A 24,590-nucleotide genomic window follows, 5' to 3' on the forward strand; every position below is an offset into this window, starting at 1 on the left:
GGGGGGAGGTGGTGGAGGATGTCGGGGAGGGCGAAGGGGAAGGGAGGGGCAAAATCAAGGGCTCCTTCACTCTGCCGAGCAAAGGTGGAGGAACGCCGGGGGTGCCGGGGCGGTGGAGGGGGGGCGTATGGCGAGGGACAAAGGGCTCCTTGACCGTGCCGGGGCGGGGAAGCTTGGGGGGCTCGCCGAGCAGCGAGGACATGAGTGGTGGGGGGGTCACTTTGCTTCCTCTGGGCCCCATCCCGCCGCGCTCGACTCCTTCGGGTTTCATGGAGGGGGGCATGGACGGGGCAGGATCGAGAGGGACTAGCACTCCCCCTACCATAACTGCGGAGGGCACAGCGGAGTGAGTGGGTGGAGGCGAGAGGCGCTGCAGCGCGGGAGGCGGAGGGGGTCGAGGGATCGGTGGGGGAATGCTAAAGTAAGGGGATGCAGGATGATGCTGGAGGTGTGGCGGAGGAGGGGTCTGCATGGTCTCTGTGTGGTACGGCATGTGGAAGTGAGCCTGGGGAGGAGGAAGAGGGTGCGGGAGGGGAAGAGGTGGAGGAGGGTGGAGATGCGGGATCAGGAGATGCGGCAGGGGGGGAGGAGGCATGGAGGGGATGATGTCCTCTGCGCCTCCCTGGCCGAGGTTAAGAGGCGGCGGTATAATGTGGGACGAGGGGGGCCGAGTTTCCAGGTACTCCTCCTCTTCGTACCACATTGCAGCTCCTGCTCGACCCCCAGCCCCTCCCCCTCGCCGGGAGCCTCGACCAATCACGCGGATGCTCTCCACCGTCTTGATGCGTTCTCCGGCCAGCGGGCGGTTAGAATAGCCCAGAGTCTGGATGGGCGCTCCTTCAGTGTGGGGCGACACAAGCGTCTCGATGCGGTGGTACTGACCCCCCTTTGCGTCTCCGTCGGGAAACTCTTTCCCGTTGCCCTGTTTCTTTCCACCCAGACCGCCATCATCATCGGAGCCGGTGCTCGCCTTACGAGAGCCGGCAGAGTGTCTCCTCTCTCCCATCATTCTGCTGTTTCCCATAATCCTCAGCTGGCCGTGTTTTTCATCCTTCTTACCCTTCATGTCAGGAGAGGAAACCTGCTTCCTCTTTGCCTCGTCGTCTTTTGACAGCGTGCTGCTCTTTTTCACAGCTCCGAATCTGGAAGAGGAGTCGTTGAGGCTGTCTCCGTTGTTGCTGCTGCTTCCCGACGGGGTGACGGCAGCATCCCAGGGTTCACTGCGGTAGGCCGTGGGTGAGAGGTTATGACCTCCAGCCGAGCCTAAAGAGTCGGGCATGCTTCCGGGTGTGTCCATGATCTCGTCCTGCGTCGGCGTGCCGGCCGCCTCGTCCCTCACTGGGGTCCCATCCACCCCGTCGGGACTGTCGTCGCCCAGGACCACGCTAAAGCCCGGATTGCCCTGCAAGAAACTGTTGATCTTGGATTCTAAGCTGGGGGGAGAGACCGTGGGGGCAACGGGACGAGGAGGTGGAGGCGGAGGAGGGGGAGGCGAAAGCTGTCGCTCCTTCCCCCAGTCTCTGCTCTTTCCAAGCGCGTCCTGTTTGAGGCTGTTACTCAGAGGGGGTTTTGGTTTCGGGGTGGTCGGGGTCACTGGCGTTTTGGCGCTTGCCGATTCCGGAGAGGTTCGGGTGGAGGTCGCAGAGGAGGTGTTGGTCACACTTTGCAGCAGAGAGGAAAACGCTGTTTTGAGATAAAAACAGAGAAGAAGAAGAAAGAAAAAAAAGTGAAATACATTTAATTTTATTTTTAACCAAGTCACAGAACATGATACGAGCCTAACCTGGCGTGTTGGTTTTCGACAGAGCGTTGAGGATTCCCTCAGGGGTGATGTCAACACGTGACAGGATGCTGGCCAAAGCAGGACTTGGTGGGGTTGCCTTGGAGGCTGCTGATTGGGCAGTCGGGGTCGTGGGGGTCCCAGGGGATGGTCGAGGTGATGGACTAGCTGCTGACAGGCAAGCAAAGACAAGAAGGTAGATCAAAGGTGCTTCAAATGTTTTTATTCATTTTTTAAATACACTGAATGCAAGGGGTAGGGGGTTATCTGTCTTTTAAGCATCACAATGCGGGCACAGATGACTTTGAGTTGCTTTAAGATCAAAAACTGACTGTTATGCAACGTTAATATCGTCTTGTGGCAGATCTCTGAAGTCCAAAAATACCCCCCCCTCCCTGTTAAGCCGTTTTCTCCCACTCACAGACACACCTGTATTCTTCATGGCAGACGTAAGTGAGCTGAGAATGGAGCTGATCTTCCCGAGGTCCACTTTGGCCAGATTGACTCCCAGAGGAGCGGTCGGAGCACTTGTGACTTTAGCGGATGTGGGCGTCACCGGGGCTGCTGTGGCGGCAGCAGAAGCCAAAGCGACGGGCTTGGACACCTTTGCAGGCGTGTTTGGAAGCTTCGACGTCGACTCTGACTTCAAAGTCTTGGCAGCAGAAGGGGGCGACTTGTCTTTCTTGTCACCTGTAAGGAAAAGAAAAGAAGCTGATATGTTCGCAAATCATTCGAACTGTTAAAAAAATCCTATAAATGAAGCTCAGAAAGCTTAAAAATCCCAACTCTTTAAGAGGAAAATGTAAGAAGTAGGTTAGAAATACTGGACAATATTGTGGCTTTGTGATGTTATAAAGACAATAATTAGTACCTCACGTCGACCACGCATCTACAAAACTCTGCAGCAACTAACCTGCTGCTGCAGCAGCATTCGCCTCCTCATCGGACAGATCCATGTCCTCCGTGTCCCTGTTGTCATTTTGTAAATCTCCTTCATCCATGGCTTTGCCGTCCAGGTCTGGATCCACCTGAGCTCTGCTAACACCCATTTCCAGAAAGGGCGACTCCGATCCGGTGGGCGACGGAGCGTCCTCAGAAGGAGAGGGGATGGGAGAGTCCTCGGGTCCGGGCAGCGTCGCCTTCAGAGAATCCAGTTTCCTTTTGAGACTGGTTACGCGGTTGGCAAAGGCATTGTACGCCTGAGGAGAACGGCAGGATCAAAAACAAGAAATGCAAAAAAAAAAAAAAGCTGAACATGAGACATTTATTTCCAAAACAGAAAAAAACGCCATAATCCACAAAACAACCATTGCTGTCACGCACCAGTGATAAGATCTTATCACAGCACGTTTTAAATAAACAATACTCACGTTTGCCACGATTTTTACTTCTTTGTACTGCATTTCATAGAAGATGTCTGCATTTCCCAAAGCTTCCAGCAGAGACGGACCGTTTTTCAACTCCTTCTCGAGGAAACTGATAAACTCCTGCAACTTCAGACTGCCGTCCTCGAAGTCCTTGGCAAACTTGTTCCCTCCTGCTTTGTCTAACAAATGAGACATCAATGTTAAAACACAAGGTTTCCTCCAGATTCTAAGGTTGGAAATGAAAAAAGGTGATGTGGCCTTATCCACAGACCGAGTCAGAAACAATGACACTCAAAGATTCTGATTTTATTTTGTAACAGGAAGTAATTTGAGTCAAACCCTTTCAGCAGGCGGAGCAGTAAATGACCGTCACACCCCCGCTGACGAGGAGTAAAACTTTTATTTTGACAAACAAGAAGAAGGCTTGTGTCGTATTGCCCGACAGAAAACAAATCCGGTGACGTCTGACCTTTAAGCCTCTTGAAGGCCTCGGCGTTGTAGGCGTCCAGCCTGAACGCTGCGAGCTGCTTCTCTCTGAACTCCTCTTCAGCAACGGCTAGCTTGTGTCTGGACAGCTGCTCTTCGAGGGAGTGGGGCTAGAAGAGAAGCGCAGCTCAATCAAGGCGACGCCCCGAACCTTTGCTTTACGCGCATTTTCAGAGGAAAGGAAAAAAAAAAAACCAAAGCTTACCGTGAACTCTGCAACAATCTTGGACTTCAGGGCTGCTTTAGCACTGGTGGGGGCTAAAACAAAAAAATACACTTATAAACACAATATTTTATAAATAAATACAAGTTTGTAATTTACAGTGGAGTAACCTCTGTCAACTTTTTATAGTTGTTTCTGTTTCTGCATAAATTTGAACTCGACATCAAGATTTCACACGTCCTAAAAACAGTCAAAACAAAAATCTTTTACTTTATTTTCTACCAAAGACTATCCATAAAAGCTCTCCACAACCAAGCTCCGGCTTATATTTCAGGTCTTATTGTTCCATCTTTTCCTAACGGAGCCCTTCGGTCTCAGACTGCAGGTTTACTCGTGGTTCCTAGAGTTTCTAAAAGTAGAACAGGGCTACCGTTCAGTTCTCAGGCTCCTCTCTTTGTGAACAAACCTCCAGTTCCTATCTGTGAAACTGACACCCAGTCTGCTTTTAAGACTTTCCTTTTTGTTAAATCCTATAGTTAGGGTTGTTTTGGGTTTCCTGAGCCATGCTATAGGCTCAGACTGCTGGAGGACAAACTGACCACATTTCCTCCCTCTGCTGCTGTCTTTACTCTCTCTACTCTCCATGATTGTAATCATTTCTATCATTAACATAATTTTTGTTCACAAGTTTTATAGAATAATTCAGAACTCACTGTCCTATAAACACACCCAACCCAAGCCATGATACTACCACCACCATGTTTGATTGAGAGAAAACAATTCTCCTCTTTCCTAAAATATTTTATCTGTCTTCAGGAGGCAAAACTGACAAATTCACCTCAAAATATCAGCTCTATTAGGGTTGATTTTGCAATTTGGACCCCTTTCATTCCCAATTTCTGCCCCTCGTCCCGTTTCTTTAAATATTAAACTTGCCGTGATTACGCTTGATTTCATGAAAAGTTGTGTAATGATTTCACGTTACAACAATATGATCGAATATGCATCTTCAACCAGCTGTCAGAAGAAAAAAAAAAAAAAAAGAGCTCATTATTTGTGTCTGGGTGTCATTTCAGAAGTGATAAGTCTGAAGAGGAGAGGGCAGAGGGACGTCCAGAAGCCAAAACAGGGAAGACATTGAAACAGCTTGTTGTTAAGATAGATAAAACTTCGTAAGGATTTATAAACTTTTCAGCAACTTTTGAAGTCTCAGAGAGCTTCTTTTGAGTCTGACAAAAATAAAAACTCAGAAATAAAAAGGAAAAGTTGACAGTTACCGGGAGGCGCCTCCTTTTCTTTCTGCTTTTCTTTCTCCTTTTCCTTCTCCTTCTCCTTCTGCTTCTCTCGCTCCTTTTCTTTCTGCTTCTCTCGCTCCTTCTCCTTTTTGTTCAAGTTGGCTCTGAACTTGGCGATCACCTCCTCGGGGTACACGCTCCTCTCCTCCCAAATCGTAAAGATCCTTTCCACCGATTTGCGGACTTTGCCGTCTCTAACCAAAGAAAAGCACAAGCTCGTTAGCAGCAGGACTCAGAACAATTTGTGCACATTTTTACATTAAAAAAAGGGGGATAAATATAAAAATAAAAAGAATGCACTCACTTGATGAGCTGAGCAGCATTTGGGAGAACATCGGAGAAGGATGTACGAAACACAATGGCGTTCTTTCTCTTGCAGTTTTGTATCACATCATTGGCCAGGTAGAACAGATTCAAACGATGGTTGTTGTCAGCTGGAAAAAAATAAAAAGGGGATAAATAAGAGATCAGATTAGAAGTTTGAATTACTTTGGACCTCTCTAAAAGTGATCCTGAAAAACAGCAAATCGTACGCTACAAACTGCTCAAAATGTGTTTTATTGAAAAATATCTGAGGATCAATCAAAATCTTATCACTTTAAACCTTTTATCAGTTTGATGTAAAATAAACAGGCCTGCAAATAGAAAAATCTGATCGTCATCATAAATGTACATATAAACTGATATTTATTTATTGAACTATTTTAATTTTAAATGAACATGAATCAACTGTTAAGTCAGAATAATATAATTGCCAAAAGCATTTATCCCTTAAGATTTTTTTTTATGCTGATTTAAGTACGATTTAGTTATAATGTGGGCACTTTTTTAACAAACCTGGTAAATGTTATCTGGTTGGTATGTGTATATAACTCAAATAATAATTCCTGTTGGGTAACATGCAATAAAGCTTCTTTTTTAGAGAAATTTCTATTTCTTTTTAGATTGATTTACTGCATTTGTACAGTTCACAAACGGCCCTTAAATGCTGAGCGTCATACGTGACGTTACGCTGCACAGAGGTGATGAAAACACCAAAGAAATGACTCACCGGTGAGCGATAAATGTGATATTTGTTGTGGTGAATGTCCTATTTGAGGATTTAACATCCTCGTGCATTAACTCACCTAACACAGAATGCTGAATGTTTACTAAACTTGAATTGGAGACTTTCTAAATCTGCAACAACAAATCAACAGGACAGAACAGAAAGCCTGAATTATCAAAATCATCCCAACAAAAAGGTGGTTTATAGTCGCCCTCTTCGACTCAGGCACTAGTTTTAAATTTCAAGGATTTTGTCGCGTCAGAAATACACTCCTCTTTTCATCAGAATAAACGTTTTTATGAATTCAGACCACTCAAAGAATTGAAAAACAACAATTTTATGTATTTTTATTTATTTTCATCACCTTTAACTACAAAGACGGTTATAAGAGTTTTACTGTTTTAACATAGAATCATGCACAAGTTAAACAACATAATTATATATTTTTTAACCAACTTATCAAAGTTTTACTCTCAGCTCAGTGACATCTGTGGGGTTTTTTGTAGAAGGGAACTTAGATAAAACGTGGGCTGGAAGATCGACGGCGCTTCTATTAGACAAGAAATAATAAACATTCAGCATCAAGTTTGTTTTTCTCTTCTCTTAGTAAAGTTAAAGACTTTAAAGTCTTGACAACGTTTTAGATGCTGCTGTAAATCTGAAGGTGGCGATTCTTATGATAAAACTACTGAAAAAAAACCCTGTTTTTGTGTTGAAGTATTCTGGCGTCCACGCAGCACTGTGATTCTGTAAACTTGTTTTTATGCACATACAATCATACAGTTAATTCAACCAGAAATAAAAATAAACATGTTGTTAAATACAAGAAAATATTCAGCTAAAATTGTCAGGTCAGAGATTTACAAAAATCTGGAAAAAAATAAAAAAAAATATATATATAAAACATTATAATTTAGTCTAAATTGGAAAATAATCACTTCTATTTTCACAAGTTTGAGTCCACTTCCAATCAGTAAAAGCAGAATTCACATTCTGACTTTCTAGTGGAAAAATAACTGGATTTGTCACATTTTGTAATATTTTAACTAATGTTCTCAACCTACCAGGGACAAAACAAAGACTGGGTTTGAATTATTTAACTTTAAAATCTAAATACCACTGTCTTCCAAGCAGGGTTTTAACTTTTTAATAAATAAAATTAGTTTAACAATAAAGGGGAAGGTCATTATTTCGACTTGAACTTGTCATTACAAAAAGATAGTTAATGTTTGGTGACGCTGCAAACTTGTGTAACCAGAAAAAAAGGCAACAAAAAGCTGTCAGTGTGGGGAAAAAACTGTTTTAAATGCATCTCAGTTCTATCATGCATCAGGTAAAAGTCCAAATCGAGACATTTTAATGAATCTATACAGGAGAGACTGATTTAAAGTCAACTACGAGTATCTGTTATCATGTCAGCTTTAATAAAAAACTCCTTCTTTTAATAAACTATAAGGACTGAGTTCATGTTTGCCTTATGGAAATACTGCTAACATTCACTTATAATGTCTGAAAGTTCTTGTGTTAATTAAATTAAATTAAAGTCACTCAGTCAAGACATAATCAAAGCATCAATTAAGGGTTTTTTCTTTCCTCCTAATGCTTCAATCAGAGGCGGTGAATCAGAAGCCTTTTTGCAGTAGCTTTAAAAAAAAAAAGCACAAGTGGAAAATTAAAATAAAAAGGAGCAATTTTCCAAGGACGGAAACAGGTTAAAAATAAAGCTTTAAGACTAGTCCATGGCTGTGAGTAAAAAAAAACAACAGCCATTTTCTTAAGCAGTTTTATGCAACAAATTAAATAAAATGTTAAAAAGAAGCTAAACGCGGTGAAAACTGTCAGGGAGCATGTCCACGTTATTCTGAGCGATAATGCAAGAGATATATTTTATAAAAGTGCAAACAGTAAGAGGTTTCAAAGCGCCTGCTGTATTGGGGGAAAAAAATAATTTAAAAAGGCTTCAAGAGAAATGCAACTTTTTCTTAAGTTAACTTGCTAAAAAGGCGAATAAACCAGGCTGTAGGGGTCTGGGTCATATTGATTATAGATCTGTCTCCATTCATGCCAAACGGTCATGTGATCAAACGCACGAGGAAGTACATCTTATACGCCGCGTCGCCATTTTTAAAGGGACTAAAGCTGATTTCAACAACAAGCTCCAACTGTAGAAAAAGCCTAAATTGTGCGTCACTTCCTCCCGTGAAAACAAGCCTTCAACTGAAGATGAAAAAAGGTAAACAGGCCCACAGTTTCTACACATTTCCATTTGACAAAACGAGGCCTGAAACAAGGAAATGGTGGGAAAATGGCTCGAGGAGAGGAAGACGAAAATAAACCTACTAATAAACAAATAAACGTACTACAGCTACATCCTGACGACAGTGTGATGTTTATGTCTGCCATGACCACTTTGTCACAGATAAATACTCCACCTTTATGAGGAAAACAATAGTGTCCCGTATTAATTTAAGAACTGATCAGAAAAATACGTTTCAAGTTCAACAATTGTTCGGCTTGTGTTTCATACAGGGCTAGATTTTAGCACGAGTCGGCTGATCCAACCATGTTTCAGAACCAGTTCTTACGGTTTTATTCGTCCTTTTCCATATACTTTAATAACTTTATTTACATTTCAACATAAACCCATCTAACCCAGTGCTTCGGTTAAGCAGTGATAAACGTTGTGGTTCTCTACTTCGGGTTTTTTTCTATCCTGTCGCCGACCGTCTGCACGGGAACGTTTTCAAACCAGAAACCTTCGATATCTGCAAACGCCTGACCTTAACGCCTGGAGGAAGTTACTCAAAGTAATCATGAGACGCTGCTAGAGATAACCGTTTATGAACCAATATGTTTTTCTTTTTAAATATGTATCGACAGATTGTTTATATGGAACTTTAAGTTTCCCCTCCGTGTTTACAGTCGAGTCCCTCAACATGGCCACCAGGAGAGGGATCTGCAGACAGATCTACTGTGATATTTAGGAGGGATAGTTTTCAACAAAACCTAATCCTGAACAAACACAACAGCTCTGAACACATACAAAAAAAAAAGCTTTGAGTATTTTGTTCCGCTCTAAAGGGACAAAAACATTCCTGATTGAGACCAGACACAGATCGTTACTCGCATCCCGTCAGATCAGACGGTTATTTAAACTTTTTCATTCAACAAAGTTTTCTAAACTCTATATTAGCCAATAAACAGACTAAAATAGCTCAGAATGGGAAGCAAATGTATATTTATCTATCTACCTAGATCAGGACAAGGGTCAATAATGATAAACAACAATCCTAATTCTTACACAAACAAAAATGGCTATTTGTAAAAACAACATTATTACGCTAGTCCTGTACTTAAAGACAGGACAAATGTTCACACAGACTCTAACCCGCTACATAAATAACACGTTTGGATGCCAAAATAAACATGTTATAGCACACAAAACATAAACTTAATCGTTTAAAAATTAAATTTTTTCCCTGCAGGGTATTACCTCATCCCGGTATTTCCACCCAACACCTAAAACTGACTTCTCAAATTTCACCTGAATAAAGTTTAACGTCTGATTACACCGTCACAAACTTCTACCTACAGATATTTCTGTCACTAGTTAATCACAGCAGGCTGCCTCCTAATAAACAAACAAACAAACATAAATTATTCAGTCAGCTACTGTCACTTGATCCGACTTTGCTCCCCTATTTATACCACATGCAGTAAAAATAAAAGTGTTAGAAATCCCAAAAAACAAAACAACAAACACCAAAGTAACAAAGAATAATTTGTATTTTTTGGTAAATATTGATATTTACCTGTAAAAATTGTGGAAGACTGATTAAACAGACTGAGCAGCAGCTTCATTTGTTGTCAATTTTTGAAATATTTTAAGCTTCAACAGATTTTTGTTTTGATAAAGCATTTAGTAAAACTTCCAACACACCCTACCATCATCCATCCATCCATCCATCCATCATCCATCCATTAACCCACTTCTCCTGGTGCCCATCTCAGTTATTAAAAGTAAATAATTTGCATCACATTCCTGTGCTTTGTGTTTAAAAGAAGTAATTTTCGTTAAATATTTTGCAGTTTTCACTGAGCTTTAAAAAGCAGTTTTTTTAAAACACACGCAGGAACAGAAGCTGTTGAAGTTTCTTCGACATCATTAAATAAAATCTGAATGTGAGCGGAATCGTGTCCTCGGATGGACACAGACTGTCCCTGGAATAATGCTCTGATGAATCCAGAGGAGGTATTTGTTCGGATAGTTTTCAGTAAGTGTCTCTGACGATGGCCGCTGCTTCTTTGTTTTTTTTTTGTCTACATTCCTTCGCTTCCATTCAGTGCTGAATGTTCCACAACATCTTACAAGTCTCATTTGCAGCACATTTTTTTTCCTTTACAGTTACGGATAAGTTGGGATAAATCTGGGACGGTGTGGGGCTCGTTGTCCAACACACGGACCAACTCTCAAACTAAAAACAAACACACACACCCTGCCTCGTTTACACCAACTACAACAACTCTGGTGTACACACTGCATAGAATGGGCAAAAATAAATATATTTAACTTTATTTTCACTTGGCCTCGCACTCAGTGCCTCAAAATATAAACAGTTCGTTGCACAAAAAATTTGTCTTTTAATATTTTAAATTTTATTGTTACAATTGTTGGTTTTTCATGTTCCATTTATCAGACTCAGTGACTTATGTTTAAGAACTAAATACTGAGAAAAGAGTTTATAGTTGTAGAAATAAAAGATATGCTACAGATAATTAAGTCAAAGTAAAATCAATTCAAAGCTGCACAAATATGAAATAATATCACTTAAAGGACTCCTTTGTATTTACTTTGCTTACTAAACTATTGAACTTTGCAGATTTATTAGCGTATGAGAACCAATACAAGGAGTGCAAAAAAACAAACTATTTGAATTAAAATTCAAAATAATAAAATAAAAGATTTAAAAGCAATTTACATGAAGATTTTGTCATTTTGGACATATAATAAATCAGTTTTGTTTTGTGTTTTTTGTTGTTTTTAAATACTAAATTCTTAATTTGCCTTTTTATCGAATTAAATACTTTGAGTCATGAAATAACATAAATAAATAACCTTATAAAGTCACTGCAAAGTGAGGACTAACAAGAGTTTCTTCAATTAAAATGCGCTCCTTTCAAGCAGATTTTGGTTCAATTAACAGATTTTTTTCCCCCTTTATTTATCTATTATTAGCTTAACCAAATCACGCCAAACGCCGTAAATAAATACTAAAACTAAGACACCGGTGGCACACAGCTGCTCATTCTTCGTAATCGGCTCCACAGGACATGCTTTGTTCTGCGAGCACAGAGGAAGAATAAACGTCCAGAAAATAAATAAATAAAAACAAATCAACGCGACCAAGACACAGAGCAACTGATGCTACAACGTACCACACAAAACTAACAATTTGCCACATATCAACTGATCTATAACATCTATCACAGGTAGGTACTATAGACCACTGAGATATACAACTAGAGAGAAGACCGTAGGTCAGAAGCTGAAGCCACAAATGGTGAGCGCCCCCTAGTTGCTGGCTCCAGTACAATTCTTAAGTACCGCCTGTCCATGTAAACAAACGACAAGGGCAAACTGGAACTTTGCCTGATTCAAAAAAACTTTTTTTCCAGCAGTGCTTAATGGTTCTAGAGGACTACAGGAATACCACTTGCAGGAAAAACTGGATTGAATGTGTGAATTCAGTTTGGTATCAAAAAGGATATATTACAACGGAGGTGCTGCAAGATGTTTAAAAAGACAGTTCGAACAGAAAACAACAATACTGGACAGAAATGTAAGAAAACGAGGCGAAGTGGTCAAAGAGCCACCATGACATGAGTAGCAATACCACAGCAAGTAAACATTTAACATGTTTCATTTACCTGAGGTTTGAACAGTTTAAAAGGTTAGGATTCAGGTCAGTATTTGTGCATCTGAACCTAATAACTAAATACATGTTAAATCCTCTGAATAGGAGATACGGTCAAACACTTGTAGGTTATTTGACATAAAGAATCAGTATTTAAATCAGTTTGGGGAAAAAATAAAAAAAAAAATGGCACCAAATTTGCAATTGCATCTAAGGAAATGTTCTATAATAACTGTGCTAACCGAGAGAATAATAAAGTTTTATGGTGCTTTGGGGCAAACAACGGTTTACGGGTCCATTCAGTGCGCTTTAATTAGACGGAATGCCCCTTTAATCGCCAATCCGCTACTCAACTGCATCACACAGTTTCAGGCGGACTTTTGGGCAGCTTTAACCGGGAAACGCCTGTCAGCTGCCTAGATCCGAACCAAAACACCTGCTCTGTTTTAATTTTATTTCAATTTTTTAGCAGCAGTGTGACGCATGAACAGCCCCGGAGCCCCGCGGAGGCCCGACGGTGTAAACAGTACCATTAGTCACACGTTAGCTTGGCCGCTATTAGCAGCTAATTTTAAGTAATGACAACGCTGGGGTTCATGATGTCTACTGCAAATTATAAATCTGTTATGGTAAATAAACTCGTCTCTAGTGGAACAGATTTGCACTCTGTCATGAATAGCTAGAAAAGCCTTGCAAAAAAAAAAATTAAAAAGGGGAGGGCATAAATGCATTTGAATTAGCTGGAGTGCGCTAGCTAGCTAGCTAGCTGGCTGGCTAGCGGCTTAGCTTACTCACATTTCTTGAGCCACTTCATCCAGTAGCGAACGACAAGGCCGTGGTGCTTCTTGTTCTCGATGCACCAAGACGAGAGTCCCTGTATCGACTCCATAGTGTTGGATACTCCTTGGAAGCGGCGGTCCAACGACGCCTCCAGAGCAGCGGTGGAGCTGCGCGCTCCCGGGCCGCTCGCAGGCCCAGAACCGGCCGCCATCTTCCCAGCTCCGACTGTTAACGATGGGGATAGAGGAGCCGGAGTAAAGAGGACGACTCGGGGAAAACACGCCCCTCTGCTTTCACTTTTTTTTTTTTTACGTCAAAACAACTGTATCATCGACTGTGAGCTGTGTGCAAAGCCGTGCGACAGTAAGTTAGGTTTTATAAACATTTTAGATGGCAAAAAAATGGGGTTACATTTTGTTTATTTAAGGCAGTGACTGTACTGTTACAGAAAAATGTGGCTACAGCGGAGACAAAAAAAGAGGTCAATTCTCTAAAAGGAAAAACTGCATTTAAGAACCTGAAAATTTGCAGTGCCTACATTATAAAGGTACGCCTCCAGGTCTTATTGTTTCAGCACACAAGCTGTGCAAATTGTTGTCGATGGGGTGCCTTTTTTACTCATCGTTTAACTCGAACAGGGATTATGGTGAATCGAAATCACAAAACATCGGTCATAACATCTTTTTTTGTTCTCGCATACAGTCTCGGGAGAGGTATTTACATCACACAGTGCCATCTGTCTACAAAAAATATGACAGAGAAGCCTATATATCACCAAAGAAATCAACACTGATGCAGACCTACACGCACATGCTCCGCTCCACACGCCCTGAGCTGTCTCGTTCTTACAAAAGACATCCACACATTTACTGTTCATCCTTTTTTTTTTCTTTTCTTTGTCAAGTCTTTTAATCGAGTCCCCTCCAGTAGCCAGCGGGGGAAGAGGCGGTTTTTGCTGAGAGGCCGTGAATCTGCAGGCTCAACGACGAGAGAAGTCCGACAGAAACCCGAGAAGTGCGCCGCTGGCGGGGTTCAGTCATCGGTGCCGTCCAACACGCTGTGGCTGAGCGCCAGGTCCCAGTAGTGCTCCGTGCCGTGCTTCCTGAAGTGTTCCCGGGCCATGTTCTCAGTGGGGCACTGCTTGAACTTCATCTCGCCAAAGCTACGCTCCTTTGCTGTCCCCTGAGGAATAACGTGAACCGAAAGAGATCAGAACCCAAAACAGGACAATCCGACACGCAGCGGGGAAGTAAAATGTGATCACTGACCTCCCAAATCAACCAGCACTTGTTGTTCCTCTTTGCATCGTCATCACCATCTGGATCTAAATAATAAGCGAAACAGCTTAATGACAATAAAGTAATAAAATGTGACAAGTAGCACAAATGAAGCGGTGAATCACTCGTACCATCTCTTTTAGAGTTGTGTTCCTCCCACTTGATTCTGTGAAGCATCAGCTTCTTGAACTTTTTTTGGGATTTAGGGCCTAAAATGGAGAAAACAAACTAATCAGTGCAACAAAAAAGCTGAAATTTACGATTTTGAGTCACGAGTCGCCCAACAAACTTTAAAGGAACAACAGATCAGACAGCACGTCAGTTGAAAATGAGTCATTTTGTTCATGTTATCAGTTCACTAAAAAATAAAATACTCTTGGAATTATGCAAATATATTCCTACACAGAGCTACCGTTGAAACAGTCTGCAGAATAAATGGAAAACCGCAGTCTTAGTCGGCATAATGAAGCTAAAAGGCCCCCGTCTTTCCTCACCTCCTTCCACCACAACGAGATTGACGTCTTTGTGCAGAACAACTGTGCCCGTCAGGTACAGCTGGTTAGCATTAGCCTCGACTTTGAACTTCTTAGCGGGATTTTGCAAATATCGGATCCTGGGAATGAAAGCAGAGGTGGCATTTCAAAAAGATTGCGACACGCATGAAATGATATCGGTCCTCAGCCGCATCGTGTGTTTCCTCCTGACAAACACACACACCTGTAAACTGCGATGTGAACACCGTCAGTGAGGTCCTCTTTTAACTTCTTGACCTTCTTCTCTTTCCTCTGCTCCGCCGTGAGCTTCCGAGCTGCGTTGGCTTCCTCGTGGATTCTGCAAATAAGAGACACAGATACAAACATCTTAAAACAAAGGCTTTCATCTGTTTAGATTTTTCAGTAAGAGAAAACAGGCAACAACAGAAGAGCTTAATCGAGTCACTAACTTTTGTCTTTTGAACATCCGATCTCTCACAAAGCTCTCCACTTTTGTGGGGTCCTGGACCGCCTCCGTCCCCAAGACTCTCATGAGGTTGGAGATGCGTACTAAGAAGTCAAACACAACAATCGTCAGCTGCGGTTTGCGTTGCCAGACGGCGCAACCGTTAGCAATAACAACGATTTGTGGGCACCTACCTTTGGGTTCTGGTGGAGGCATCAGTCCCAAACGGACCTTCTCCTGCACTTCTTTCTGCCCCTCTCTGCGCGTTTGTCTTCTTAGTTTCTTCTGCTCCTTCTTTGTCAAGTACACGCCCAGTGTTACCGGCTTATCCGTGTCGACTGCAAAAAAGGAAAACAAAACACAGTTTTGAAATGTTACTCGTAGAAAGGACATAACCACCTTTAGGAAGCAAACATGGAGAAAATGCACAGCTGCTTCAAAAAAACCTTAACAGTATATACACCTCAGAGCTCAGGGGAAGGAAAGGCAGTAAAAATAAACAAATAATGTACAACTGAATAATTACTGGTGACATTTCCTTCACAGACTAGCTGCTTTGTGTACAACTATGACTGTTTTCATAGTAGGCGCTTACTGAAATACCTAAAAAATACAAAAATCCAGCTCCCTGTGAGCTTTCTTTGAGTGTATTTCTATCATCCTTTATAGATCTCAGTGAAACAGGAATGTTCAAACTTCCCAAGACATGTTTCTACCATTCCTGCACTTACCTGGTGGACTCATTTGGGCGGGATGTTCTACTAGGTTGGTTACGCCAAACAAATCGAACTCTTCAAACTTTGTGTCTGGATTTCTTTGGAAGACAAAAAAAAAAGGTAAGTCTGTTTTACTACATGTTTTATTTGTGTCACAAAGATTTCTAAACTCAGGTTTTTAGGGATGTCATGTCTTACACTGCTATATTGGAGGGCAAGATGAAGGAGTCCCACCACTCGATGCTGGGCACCTCCCCTTCTTCGATCTCTTTTTTAGGAGCAATCAGAGCCAGTTTGGTAGAAGCCTGGATTCCCGTTTTCTTCGCAGCCTGGGCGATCTCATTCTGCAGCCTTTCCAGCTGGGCCTGCAAAAAGGGAGGCATTCGTGCGAGAGACGCGTTAGACACGGACAATCGCGAGTTCAAATGTTTCACGAAGCTGGAAGGTTCAACCGTTCGCAGCTCGAAGGGTTTTTGTCCGACCTTGGTTCTGACTCTCTGAGCGATCTTCTCGAAACGGCCCGGGTCGTGGAATCTGAAGCTCCTGCGAGTGCGCTGAGCTGGACCCATGGGTACACGCAGGTCGAAGTAGGACGTGGACTCCAGGTCCTCCCCGGGCTTCTCCTTCAGCTGCTGACGGAACTGCTCCCTCTTCACGGCCCGAATGTTAGCTGCACAGAAAAGCAGGAAATGATTTAATTCAATATTTAGATTTGTTTTTAATCTAAAGGGACAACATTCAAACTAAAAGCACTGGTATTCCGAACAGAAACATCTTTAACGTTGGTATTTCTGTTCATTAACAAAACATTTAAGATGACTGCAGTTCATATTTAATAAATAGTGCTATGAGTTCACAGGTTGACACATCAGCATCTTTTCCAATGAGTCAGAGTTTACACCTCCAGCTGCTGTCACGCTTCTGACTGAAGCATTTCAAGTTTAAAGTTTGAGGTCAAGTCCAACTATTTTTCCCCCTAAAGGCTGGAGACATTAAAAGCAATTTATAATATGCATTGCATTACTGTCCGAGCAATGACTTCCCCATTTCAACTTGTGATTCGTGGAAGGAAGTGCAGGTTTTTGCCTTTTTTAAAAACAGGGATCCCCTCTCGAGTCTCCGTTTATTATCAAAATGTCTGCTCTGAAAAATGAAAAAGATCACGGCAAGAAGGGAGAGAAAACTGCTTATTGGCACCGCTACGACGACAAAAAGCTCACATCAACTCTGCATTTTTCTTTCACACACACACACACACACGAGTGCATGCAAACGCTGTTTCTTCTCCAAAACTATTTCAAACTTCAATGATGTGCCCGGTTGCTCAATTTAGTCCTTTTATTATCCCTTTATTATCCTTATTTTTTCAGTCCCTGTCATCTGTGGATGTCAGGTAGTGCTTGTGTCTTCAGCTGCTAATGAGGAAAGCGGATATTTGTCTGAAGAAATGGAGTGTAAGGTTGTGTCTCAACTGGACAGGAGAAAGATGGCACTAGCTGGGATACCACTGCCATTCCTTATTCGACTTTAAAAGATGAATACAACATCTATAATGAACATGGTATGCAAAAAAGGTTTATGAGTTTACATAAGGTAAGGTGTTTGTTTCGTTTTTGGACCGTTTCATAATCCTCTAATCATAGCACAGCTGGAAAAAACTCTGACTGAAAAATGTTGTCCAAGATAACATCTCTGTGATCCCAAAAATAAAAACTAATGATGGTGGAAAAGCTTGACCACTGCATCTTAGGGATGTCCAACAAAGTTGTTTTTCCCTGCTCAAAGTTTTGTTTCCAGTTAGATAACTTCCTCCTGCAGCCTCGAGCAACCTGGTGACAGCAACGCTGCTTCAGCTGTGAATGGAAACCTGACAACTCTTGTTTTAATAATGCTGAAAAGTAATCCTTGAAATCTGAACTTTATTAGTAGTAATCGTTTGAGAAACAGCTTTTTGACAACCCCAGAGCGTAAAGATACCGATTACATACCTTTGAGCGTCGGCATACGATGTGTGAGTTCAACCTCTTTGCCCGAAGCATCAACAGTTCTGCCCTTGTCGTCCAGAATCAGAGGCGTCGGCTTGTTCACCTCTTTAATTTCTACTTTCCTGTAGTTGCACAGAGAAAAGAAAAAAAATCTATTTTCGGTTCCTTGTGTGCGTACAGATATTACCCGACAACGTCTTAATTATCTGATGTTACTTACGGTGGAGCGATTCCCATTGCGTGCAGATTGGCGAGCGCGACAAAGTTTTGAGGCCCGGTGTTCCCCAAAGTCCCGAGGATCCCAGGCTTCATCGCCAGCTGGGACTGGATGCGGGCCTGTAGCTCAGCGGCCTTGCGGGCCTTCTCGATGGCGTCGTTCATAAAGCTGGCGGCCTGGGAGGGGGCGATAGACGAGCCGCCGCCAACTCCGCCAGACCCGAGAAGCCGTGTGACTGTCGCAGCGTCGACCTGCGATCGTGGTTAGAAGAAAATACACAAACCTTAAAGTCAGATCAAAAATAATGAAACAGTGAAAGTCATGCTGAAACGTCTGATATTTTAAAAATGTATTTTCTTGAAGAGCACAAAGTTGGAGCTTTTGAAAAAAAAAAAAAAAAACTCTTTACTGATGCAGATGTGGCTGAAGGCGTAAAGCTCAGCTGTTTCTTTCTTTCTTCGATCTGCTTTGTGGCGGCTTCCATCATCTGTTTGATCTGTTAAAAGACGATAAAGAACAAAAAACATCAGTTGCAAAATTATAAATCAACAAACATAATGATTATGAAGTTCCTGCAAGCTGCACCAATATTCTTGTACCTGCATTTTGGTGAGCATGCCTGGGCTTTCAGATGGAGGTCCGGGTATGACCTCAGGCTCCTCGACCTCCTGAAAACGAGGGACTCGCTTTCGCTTCACAGTCGTCCCATCTCCCACCTCGGGCGTTTCTTTCATGGCACTCGAGTCCACCTCTTCTCCAAAGACATCCTGAGTTCAAACAACCAAACCACGAGCATCCACACAATTAGTTAGCTAAGTAATAATATATCACATTAGGATGTGATTTTTTTAAAATTTAAATACAAATAACAGTCTCAACATACAGAAATATTTGAGTTTTAATGTCATGACTAATATCAAAGACTAGCCAACAATATAAGTCTCGAAACTTGACTTTTGTTACCTTGAGTTCTCTCTTGCGGTTCTTTTCTCCGGCTCCTTTGTTGCCACGGGAGTTGCGGCTCTCCTCCAGAGCTTCAAAAAGTCGCTCCACAAAACCTCCGGCGGAGTCGTCAAGGAAAGGACGCAGCTGGTCTGAGGACAAACAAGTGTTAAGTAATTAACACAAATTTAGTCATAATCTGATTATCATCCTGGCAAAATGTTGCCAAAATTGATTTTCCTCAAACAATCATTTGGAAAGCAGTGCGGAAAAAGAAAAGATTGCTGGTAGATAACCAGAGAACAGAGAGAGACAAAAGTCTTGTCTGTCTTATTGCATGTTTATAGCAAAAAAGACTGAAATTAATAAATATTTTCATACTTTATGAAACCTTAAAGAGAAGTTAGAATGTTGTTATGTATCAGTGGAAAACAACCTATTACTACCAGAAAGAAAATTGCAAAAAAGACAACTGAAAAGCATCTACAGTAACTTGAGTGTCTTGCCAAGTTTTAGTGCCAAATAGGAACTGTAATCTTTCACTTTAGCTGTACAACAATAAGAACAAATTTTCATAAGCCAGATACAATTTCATGACCACTGTCAGGTAAAGTGCTGTTCTCCTGGATATTACTTTGACACTTGCCACCAAACTAAATACTGACAACTCCGTTTTGCCTCATACCAGATAGAAACAGCACATTCCCAGCACAGTATATGGTTTAAAGAACCCACTAAACGGTCTGAGGTGTTCCTCAGGATTCCAACTGAAGGCATTTGAGAGAAAGCAAGCTCAACCCACTAAAGACCCCCTTCACCATCCAACAGGGAGTCTCTGCTAACATTCTGGTATCAGAAACAGAACAGACATAGTTTAACATCTTTTGGTCCAAGCCCTGAATAGTAATCAATGTTCAGTTGACAGCACACGCAGCACAGAATCAGTGTTAGTTGGGTGGTCCATAACGTTAGGACTGAACATCCTTAGTTGGATCACATACGAGGTATACCAACCTGTAGTCTTCCTCTTATCCAGCCCCTTTCCCACACAGTGTAAAGCCGCAGTGACCACAGTGGGTTCAGAGAAACCCAGCACCTTCTTCACAGTGCGCTCCACCCAGGGTCTCAACTCCTCCACCTCCCGCTTAGGCAGAGACATCCTCAGATCCTGCAAAACACAACAATTTAGTGACACCACTTTGCCACCAGATCAGAACATTAATATGTTCTGAACATTTTTTTATAAAGTAGATGTTAAACAGAAGTTTAATACTATAAAATATGTTTAATAGTAACAAATAGGCAAAACAATAATAAATTACTTGTAAAATCTTTGTTTTGTTACCGATTTAGAGCAGCACAAACGTTAGCTAAACTTGGCTAACACATGAGATACAGAACAAACAAACACTGTAAATTTTATGAGTTAATAAATATTATGTTGAAGTGTGCAGATGGCTGAACTAACAAGGCACAACAAGCAAACTAAAAACATTAACATGAGCTTAAAAACAACCCCCGACTGGTTACATGCTAACTAACATTAGCTTACTGGCTGTGCAAACATCAACAAACACCGGCTCCGTTGAGGACACAAACCTGTCGGATTTGTCTGTAACCCAAACGGTTCGGAAAATCCCGTCAAAATCCCACGGAAATAATCAAAGTTCAAACTCGTAAATTACTCCAATCGACAAGTATTCCTGTGAACTTTCTGTGCAAGCCGCGCCGTTCACACGACGTTTCTGTTCGAGGGGAGACCCGGAACCGGAAATGGAAGCGTTCGAACTCTTCTTCGTGGCTTCTCGCGAGCAGTCCCCTCCAGGGCCGAATGTCGTTTTCACCGCCTATCTACAAGGTAAGGAACTGTCCCGTTTCCTGCCATTTTTAACACAATTATTTAAGTATAAAAATATGAAATTATTTATTAACTTCTGCTAGCTGCAGCGTTATGGAAATTATAGGTTTACCGATTGTTTTATATCGTAAATTACATGTTAGCTAACGGCTAGCTTTAGCTAAAGTTAGCTCTTCAGTCAGTAGAATTTTAACACAGGATTAGAAGAAAATGTAATGCCATCAAAATAATTTTGGTTTCACTAACCCTAAAGCTCAAATATATCAAACAATAATGACAACTCTGAAAAGTTTGTGTAACAAAGTCCAAACATGAACCAGTTTAAGAGAATCAATAAAATACATCTTTTAATTAAACATTAAGGTGAAGAACTGTACAGTAATAGTATTGTATAAGATGGCAAAAATGTGGGTTTTGTTTGTTTTAGTGAGTAAACACCATACTTGGAGCAAAAAGTTGAAATAGTCGTAAACTGAGACGTGTAACAGGGCAGGTACAGGTGTCAAAAGAAAGAAATGAGATAACTCCAAAGGTTAATGTTTGAACGTGTTTAAAACAAAACAAGGAATGAATGAATGAGCCTCAAACAGCAACATAAAAAGGAGAAAACCTTGGGGTTAAATAAAGCTTTTTTGTTATTATTGATTAGGGACTTTTAATAATCTAAAACAACAACAACAAAAACACATACTTAAAGTATGTGTCATTCGTTCCTTAATGTAAGTTTAAAACGAATTAAAACAACTATTCATAAAGTGCCACAAAAAAATCAATTACTGCTCACATCATATTTAACAAAACTAGAAATCTGACTGAAAAAGGAAAAAACCTAAAAGTTTCTAAAAGAAACATTTGGCATTGACAAATACAAACTTCATAGAGTCATTCATTATGTATCAACTTTAAGTAATAGTTGAAATAAGTAATCCTGATTAGGACAGTCCTGGTTAACTGTAACCTGTCACTGTGCAAGCTTAAATAATAATCTTTTTAACTAGTTTTAATAGTCAGTCTCAGGTTAAACATTGCCTTAGTATCCCATTAACCACTGGGTGGCCATGAACTCCGTCAGGTGACTAACAAAACAAAGATTATCAGGCGCTGAAGCCCCTCCCCTGCCTCTCTGCTTTCTTTGCGTGATGTGGGTCAAGTGAGTGAACGTGGAGCAGTGTGAGCGTGAGTCGGTCATGGCGAGCCTGAGGCTACATCAGTCTGACCCCTTCCTCCTCCTTCTCCTCCTCTTCCTCCTCCTACAAGACACCTACGCTGTCAAAGTGCTAAGGACAAATCTGTATGCAAATAAAACGTGATTTATCCATTATCGTTAGGACGTTAGACATTTAACCCTATTGTGTTTACTCCTTCAACACGGTGCAACTCCCACATTGTTATCCCCCATACGCCTCAGATAATCACTCCTATCCGCTCAGAGTTTACCTCCTCACTCAACTGTAATTAGACTCGCACCACGAGCACGTAAATGACCAGTCAGAGGGAAATTTCCCCGTGTTTTTCAGCCCTTCAGCTGGACGTTTGAAAAGATGATTCAGCAGCATAAAGGAAGCTTCTTATTAGAAATATAAAAAAATAAAATACAAGGAGATTTGAGAAACTTTCAGTAAAATGCTTTATATTACCTCACCACCACCATCTTGATAAATGTCTTTGTGTGTCATTCACAACACATACTCTGAGCTCTGCTCATTGCGCAAAATCTTTGGTTTAAACTTTGGCGTTAACCAATGACGTTGACCTTGTTTGTTTGTTAGCAAAATATCTCATGAACCACTTTAATGAACACTCTCAGAAAGCAACCATTGGAGGTAGGTCTAGAACTGATTAATCTTTGGAGTCGCCCTGATTCAAGATGGCCACCACAGATACCCAGGCTTTGTTAACAAAAAAAAGGCTACAACTTATGGATACTGAGCTACAGTTTGATGTGGTAGTAGCTGAGAGTGATCCCCAACATGTACTCTGAGCGTGATATATTGCTTAATGTTCTTTTCGAGGTTTGACCAAAATGGCTATAAATTTGGCTTGATTTTAGTTTGAAACTGTGTTCTGAAAGGTGGCGGGTGATAAGCATTCCTTCAGAGAATGCAAGTTCTTTAATGTTGTCTAAGTTACTGATATTCTGCAACCCAAATGATGACTTATTTCATGTAGAAAATCATTTGCAGACCACTTTCTGTGCATTACTGCTGTAAGAAAGTACTAAAGAAAAGTTTTTAGTTACATAAACAGGAAAATAATTGCTAACATTTCATTTCAAATGCCCAAAACAACTATTTATTTTATTTGTTTTAGATGAAAAGCTCAATGTTTGTCAAAGTTGTTACAATGTCCACGCAAAACCGCTTTTTTCAGTTGTTTGGTTCAAATTTTCACCCTAATTCTCAGTCAGACCCTGTGTTTCTGGGACGCGTCCGGAGGTTGGGATTAAATGATGAGCGAGCCGACCGGCAGCGCACACAAACTCCGTCTCACCCGAATCTGTCCCCCGCACGTCCCGCCTGTCCCCCTCCTGTCTCCCCACCTGCCCGTCTGTCCGGCCAGCCCTGTTGCATAATGACACCTCGGCACGAAACGCGACAACATGGCCGATATTTCTGCACGACGGGAGAACAAAACACACACTCTTCATGAAACATCTGAACTCCAGCTCTGTAACGCAGGAACGCGACACGTTCAGTCGCCACTTGGTGTCCAGGATCTGCAAAAGCATCCGTTGAGTCTCACGAGTGTCTGATTTCACATTGATCTTAATTACCAGCTTGACTTCTGTTATGAATTGGTCTTATCGCTGTAATTTTTTATAATTTTTTTTACAAATGGCCCTATTGGCTGTATTGCTCATCTTCCTCCGCTGAGCCTTTTTTTTTTTTTTGGCTTTTCAAAGTGCAGTCTGGTATATTTCATCATGCTGGCCCAGTTTTCTTTCACTGCTGTCTGACAGGGGCCGTAAATCATCTTGGAAGATCCGGTCGCGGGGGACTCCGCTGTCTGAACTTCCCACCTCGGGCCGCCAGGACCTCAGAGCGTTCGCTCTTCGCACGTGATAAATTCCAAGTCACCCACCGACGAACGAAGCCTTTTTATCTCACGACTCTGTTTGCTGTCGCCCGCTGCCTGCGGTGGAGCGACGGTGTATTTACCCACGCGTGTGTGTGTGGGTACCAAAATATCTCATGTATCTCTGAGCAGATTTTAATGAAAGCAAATATTGACTGATTCGCTTTTTGGAGTCAGTCCACCTCAACTCAAACAGGGCTACACCTGCTTGAAGTTTACAGCTACAGAGCTAAAAGCTGGTGCGGTAGTAGCTGAGAGTCATTCACAACACGTGCTCCGAGCCCTTACAGATCATGTGAGAACTTACACATGATGATATTTTCAAGGTTGAACTCATAAAAAGATCTGAGTTTAAAACTTGCATGAAAGGCGGCCAGCAGTTTGCATTCCTTCAAGAATGCCGAGCCCTTTAGTTTCAGTGTTTTTATTTATTTATTTATACCATTTTAGGGCTTCACACTCTGCTGTTTCCACACACCTACTGTCAGTCCATCACACCTGGCGACATCCGAGCAGTGGTGGAAGACGGCGTCACCGCGGCGCGGGCCCCTCGAGAACACATCCAGGCCAGAGAAACTGATGAGGACGTTATCGGCCCGTAGCTCGGCCGCGCCCCCCCAAATCTCACAGACAATGTCAGGACATACACGTGAGTCCTTGAAAGCCGAGTCCTGACGCCTCGAGTCTTCACCCAAACGGTGACATCACAGCGATGGAGACCACAGGTGGCGGGCAGAGAACCCCCCC

The 24,590-nt window shown here is 41.9% G+C and overlaps 2 protein-coding genes across 2 annotated transcripts in view; both read right to left on the minus strand.

The window, feature by feature from the left end:
* rprd2b (regulation of nuclear pre-mRNA domain containing 2b) overlaps window positions 1-13,082 on the minus strand; it is a 13,441-nt gene extending 359 nt beyond the window's left edge. Inside the window, exons 1-10 of the mRNA XM_025007823.2 lie at window positions 12,850-13,082; window positions 5,396-5,525; window positions 5,074-5,285; window positions 3,839-3,891; window positions 3,617-3,743; window positions 3,151-3,326; window positions 2,694-2,979; window positions 2,210-2,470; window positions 1,784-1,948; window positions 3-1,683 (exon numbers count right to left, since the gene is read on the minus strand). Coding sequence (XP_024863591.1) covers window positions 3-1,683; window positions 1,784-1,948; window positions 2,210-2,470; window positions 2,694-2,979; window positions 3,151-3,326; window positions 3,617-3,743; window positions 3,839-3,891; window positions 5,074-5,285; window positions 5,396-5,525; window positions 12,850-13,045 — 3,287 coding nt within the window. The 5' untranslated portion in view covers window positions 13,046-13,082. The remainder of the gene's footprint in view (window positions 1-2; window positions 1,684-1,783; window positions 1,949-2,209; window positions 2,471-2,693; window positions 2,980-3,150; window positions 3,327-3,616; window positions 3,744-3,838; window positions 3,892-5,073; window positions 5,286-5,395; window positions 5,526-12,849) is intronic.
* Window positions 13,083-13,236: 154 nt separating this feature from the next.
* On the minus strand, window positions 13,237-20,694 carry prpf3 (PRP3 pre-mRNA processing factor 3 homolog (yeast)). Its single transcript, XM_017424939.3, has 17 exons — window positions 20,510-20,694; window positions 19,925-20,078; window positions 18,932-19,062; window positions 18,568-18,735; window positions 18,378-18,464; window positions 17,972-18,219; window positions 17,755-17,873; window positions 16,249-16,436; window positions 15,965-16,131; window positions 15,782-15,864; window positions 15,245-15,388; window positions 15,055-15,154; window positions 14,829-14,942; window positions 14,606-14,724; window positions 14,243-14,320; window positions 14,103-14,158; window positions 13,237-14,016 (listed from the first exon to the last, which is right to left on the minus strand). Exons 2-17 carry the CDS (start codon window positions 20,067-20,069, stop codon window positions 13,867-13,869), a joined length of 2,097 nt encoding a protein of 698 aa, XP_017280428.1. The 5' UTR covers window positions 20,070-20,078; window positions 20,510-20,694; the 3' UTR covers window positions 13,237-13,866.
* Window positions 20,695-24,590: the final 3,896 nt, after the last annotated feature.

This window comes from Kryptolebias marmoratus, linkage group LG16 (assembly GCF_001649575.2).
Source record: "Kryptolebias marmoratus isolate JLee-2015 linkage group LG16, ASM164957v2, whole genome shotgun sequence".
In the NCBI taxonomy this organism is placed as follows: domain Eukaryota; kingdom Metazoa; phylum Chordata; class Actinopteri; order Cyprinodontiformes; family Rivulidae; genus Kryptolebias; species Kryptolebias marmoratus.

Bases quoted from the DNA above. Each gene is read 5' to 3' on its own strand.
- prpf3 (XM_017424939.3), bottom strand. From the start codon at position 20,069: ATGTCTCTGCCTAAGCGGGAGGTGGAGGAGTTGAGACCCTGGGTGGAG. The intron at 18,736-18,931 runs GTAACAAAAGTC...GTTTGAACTCAG, and splicing joins ACCGCAAGAGAGAACTCAAG to GATGTCTTTGGAGAAGAGGT. The intron at 14,725-14,828 runs GTGTGTGTGTTT...TTTCATTCCCAG, and splicing joins GTTCACATCGCAGTTTACAG to GATCCGATATTTGCAAAATC.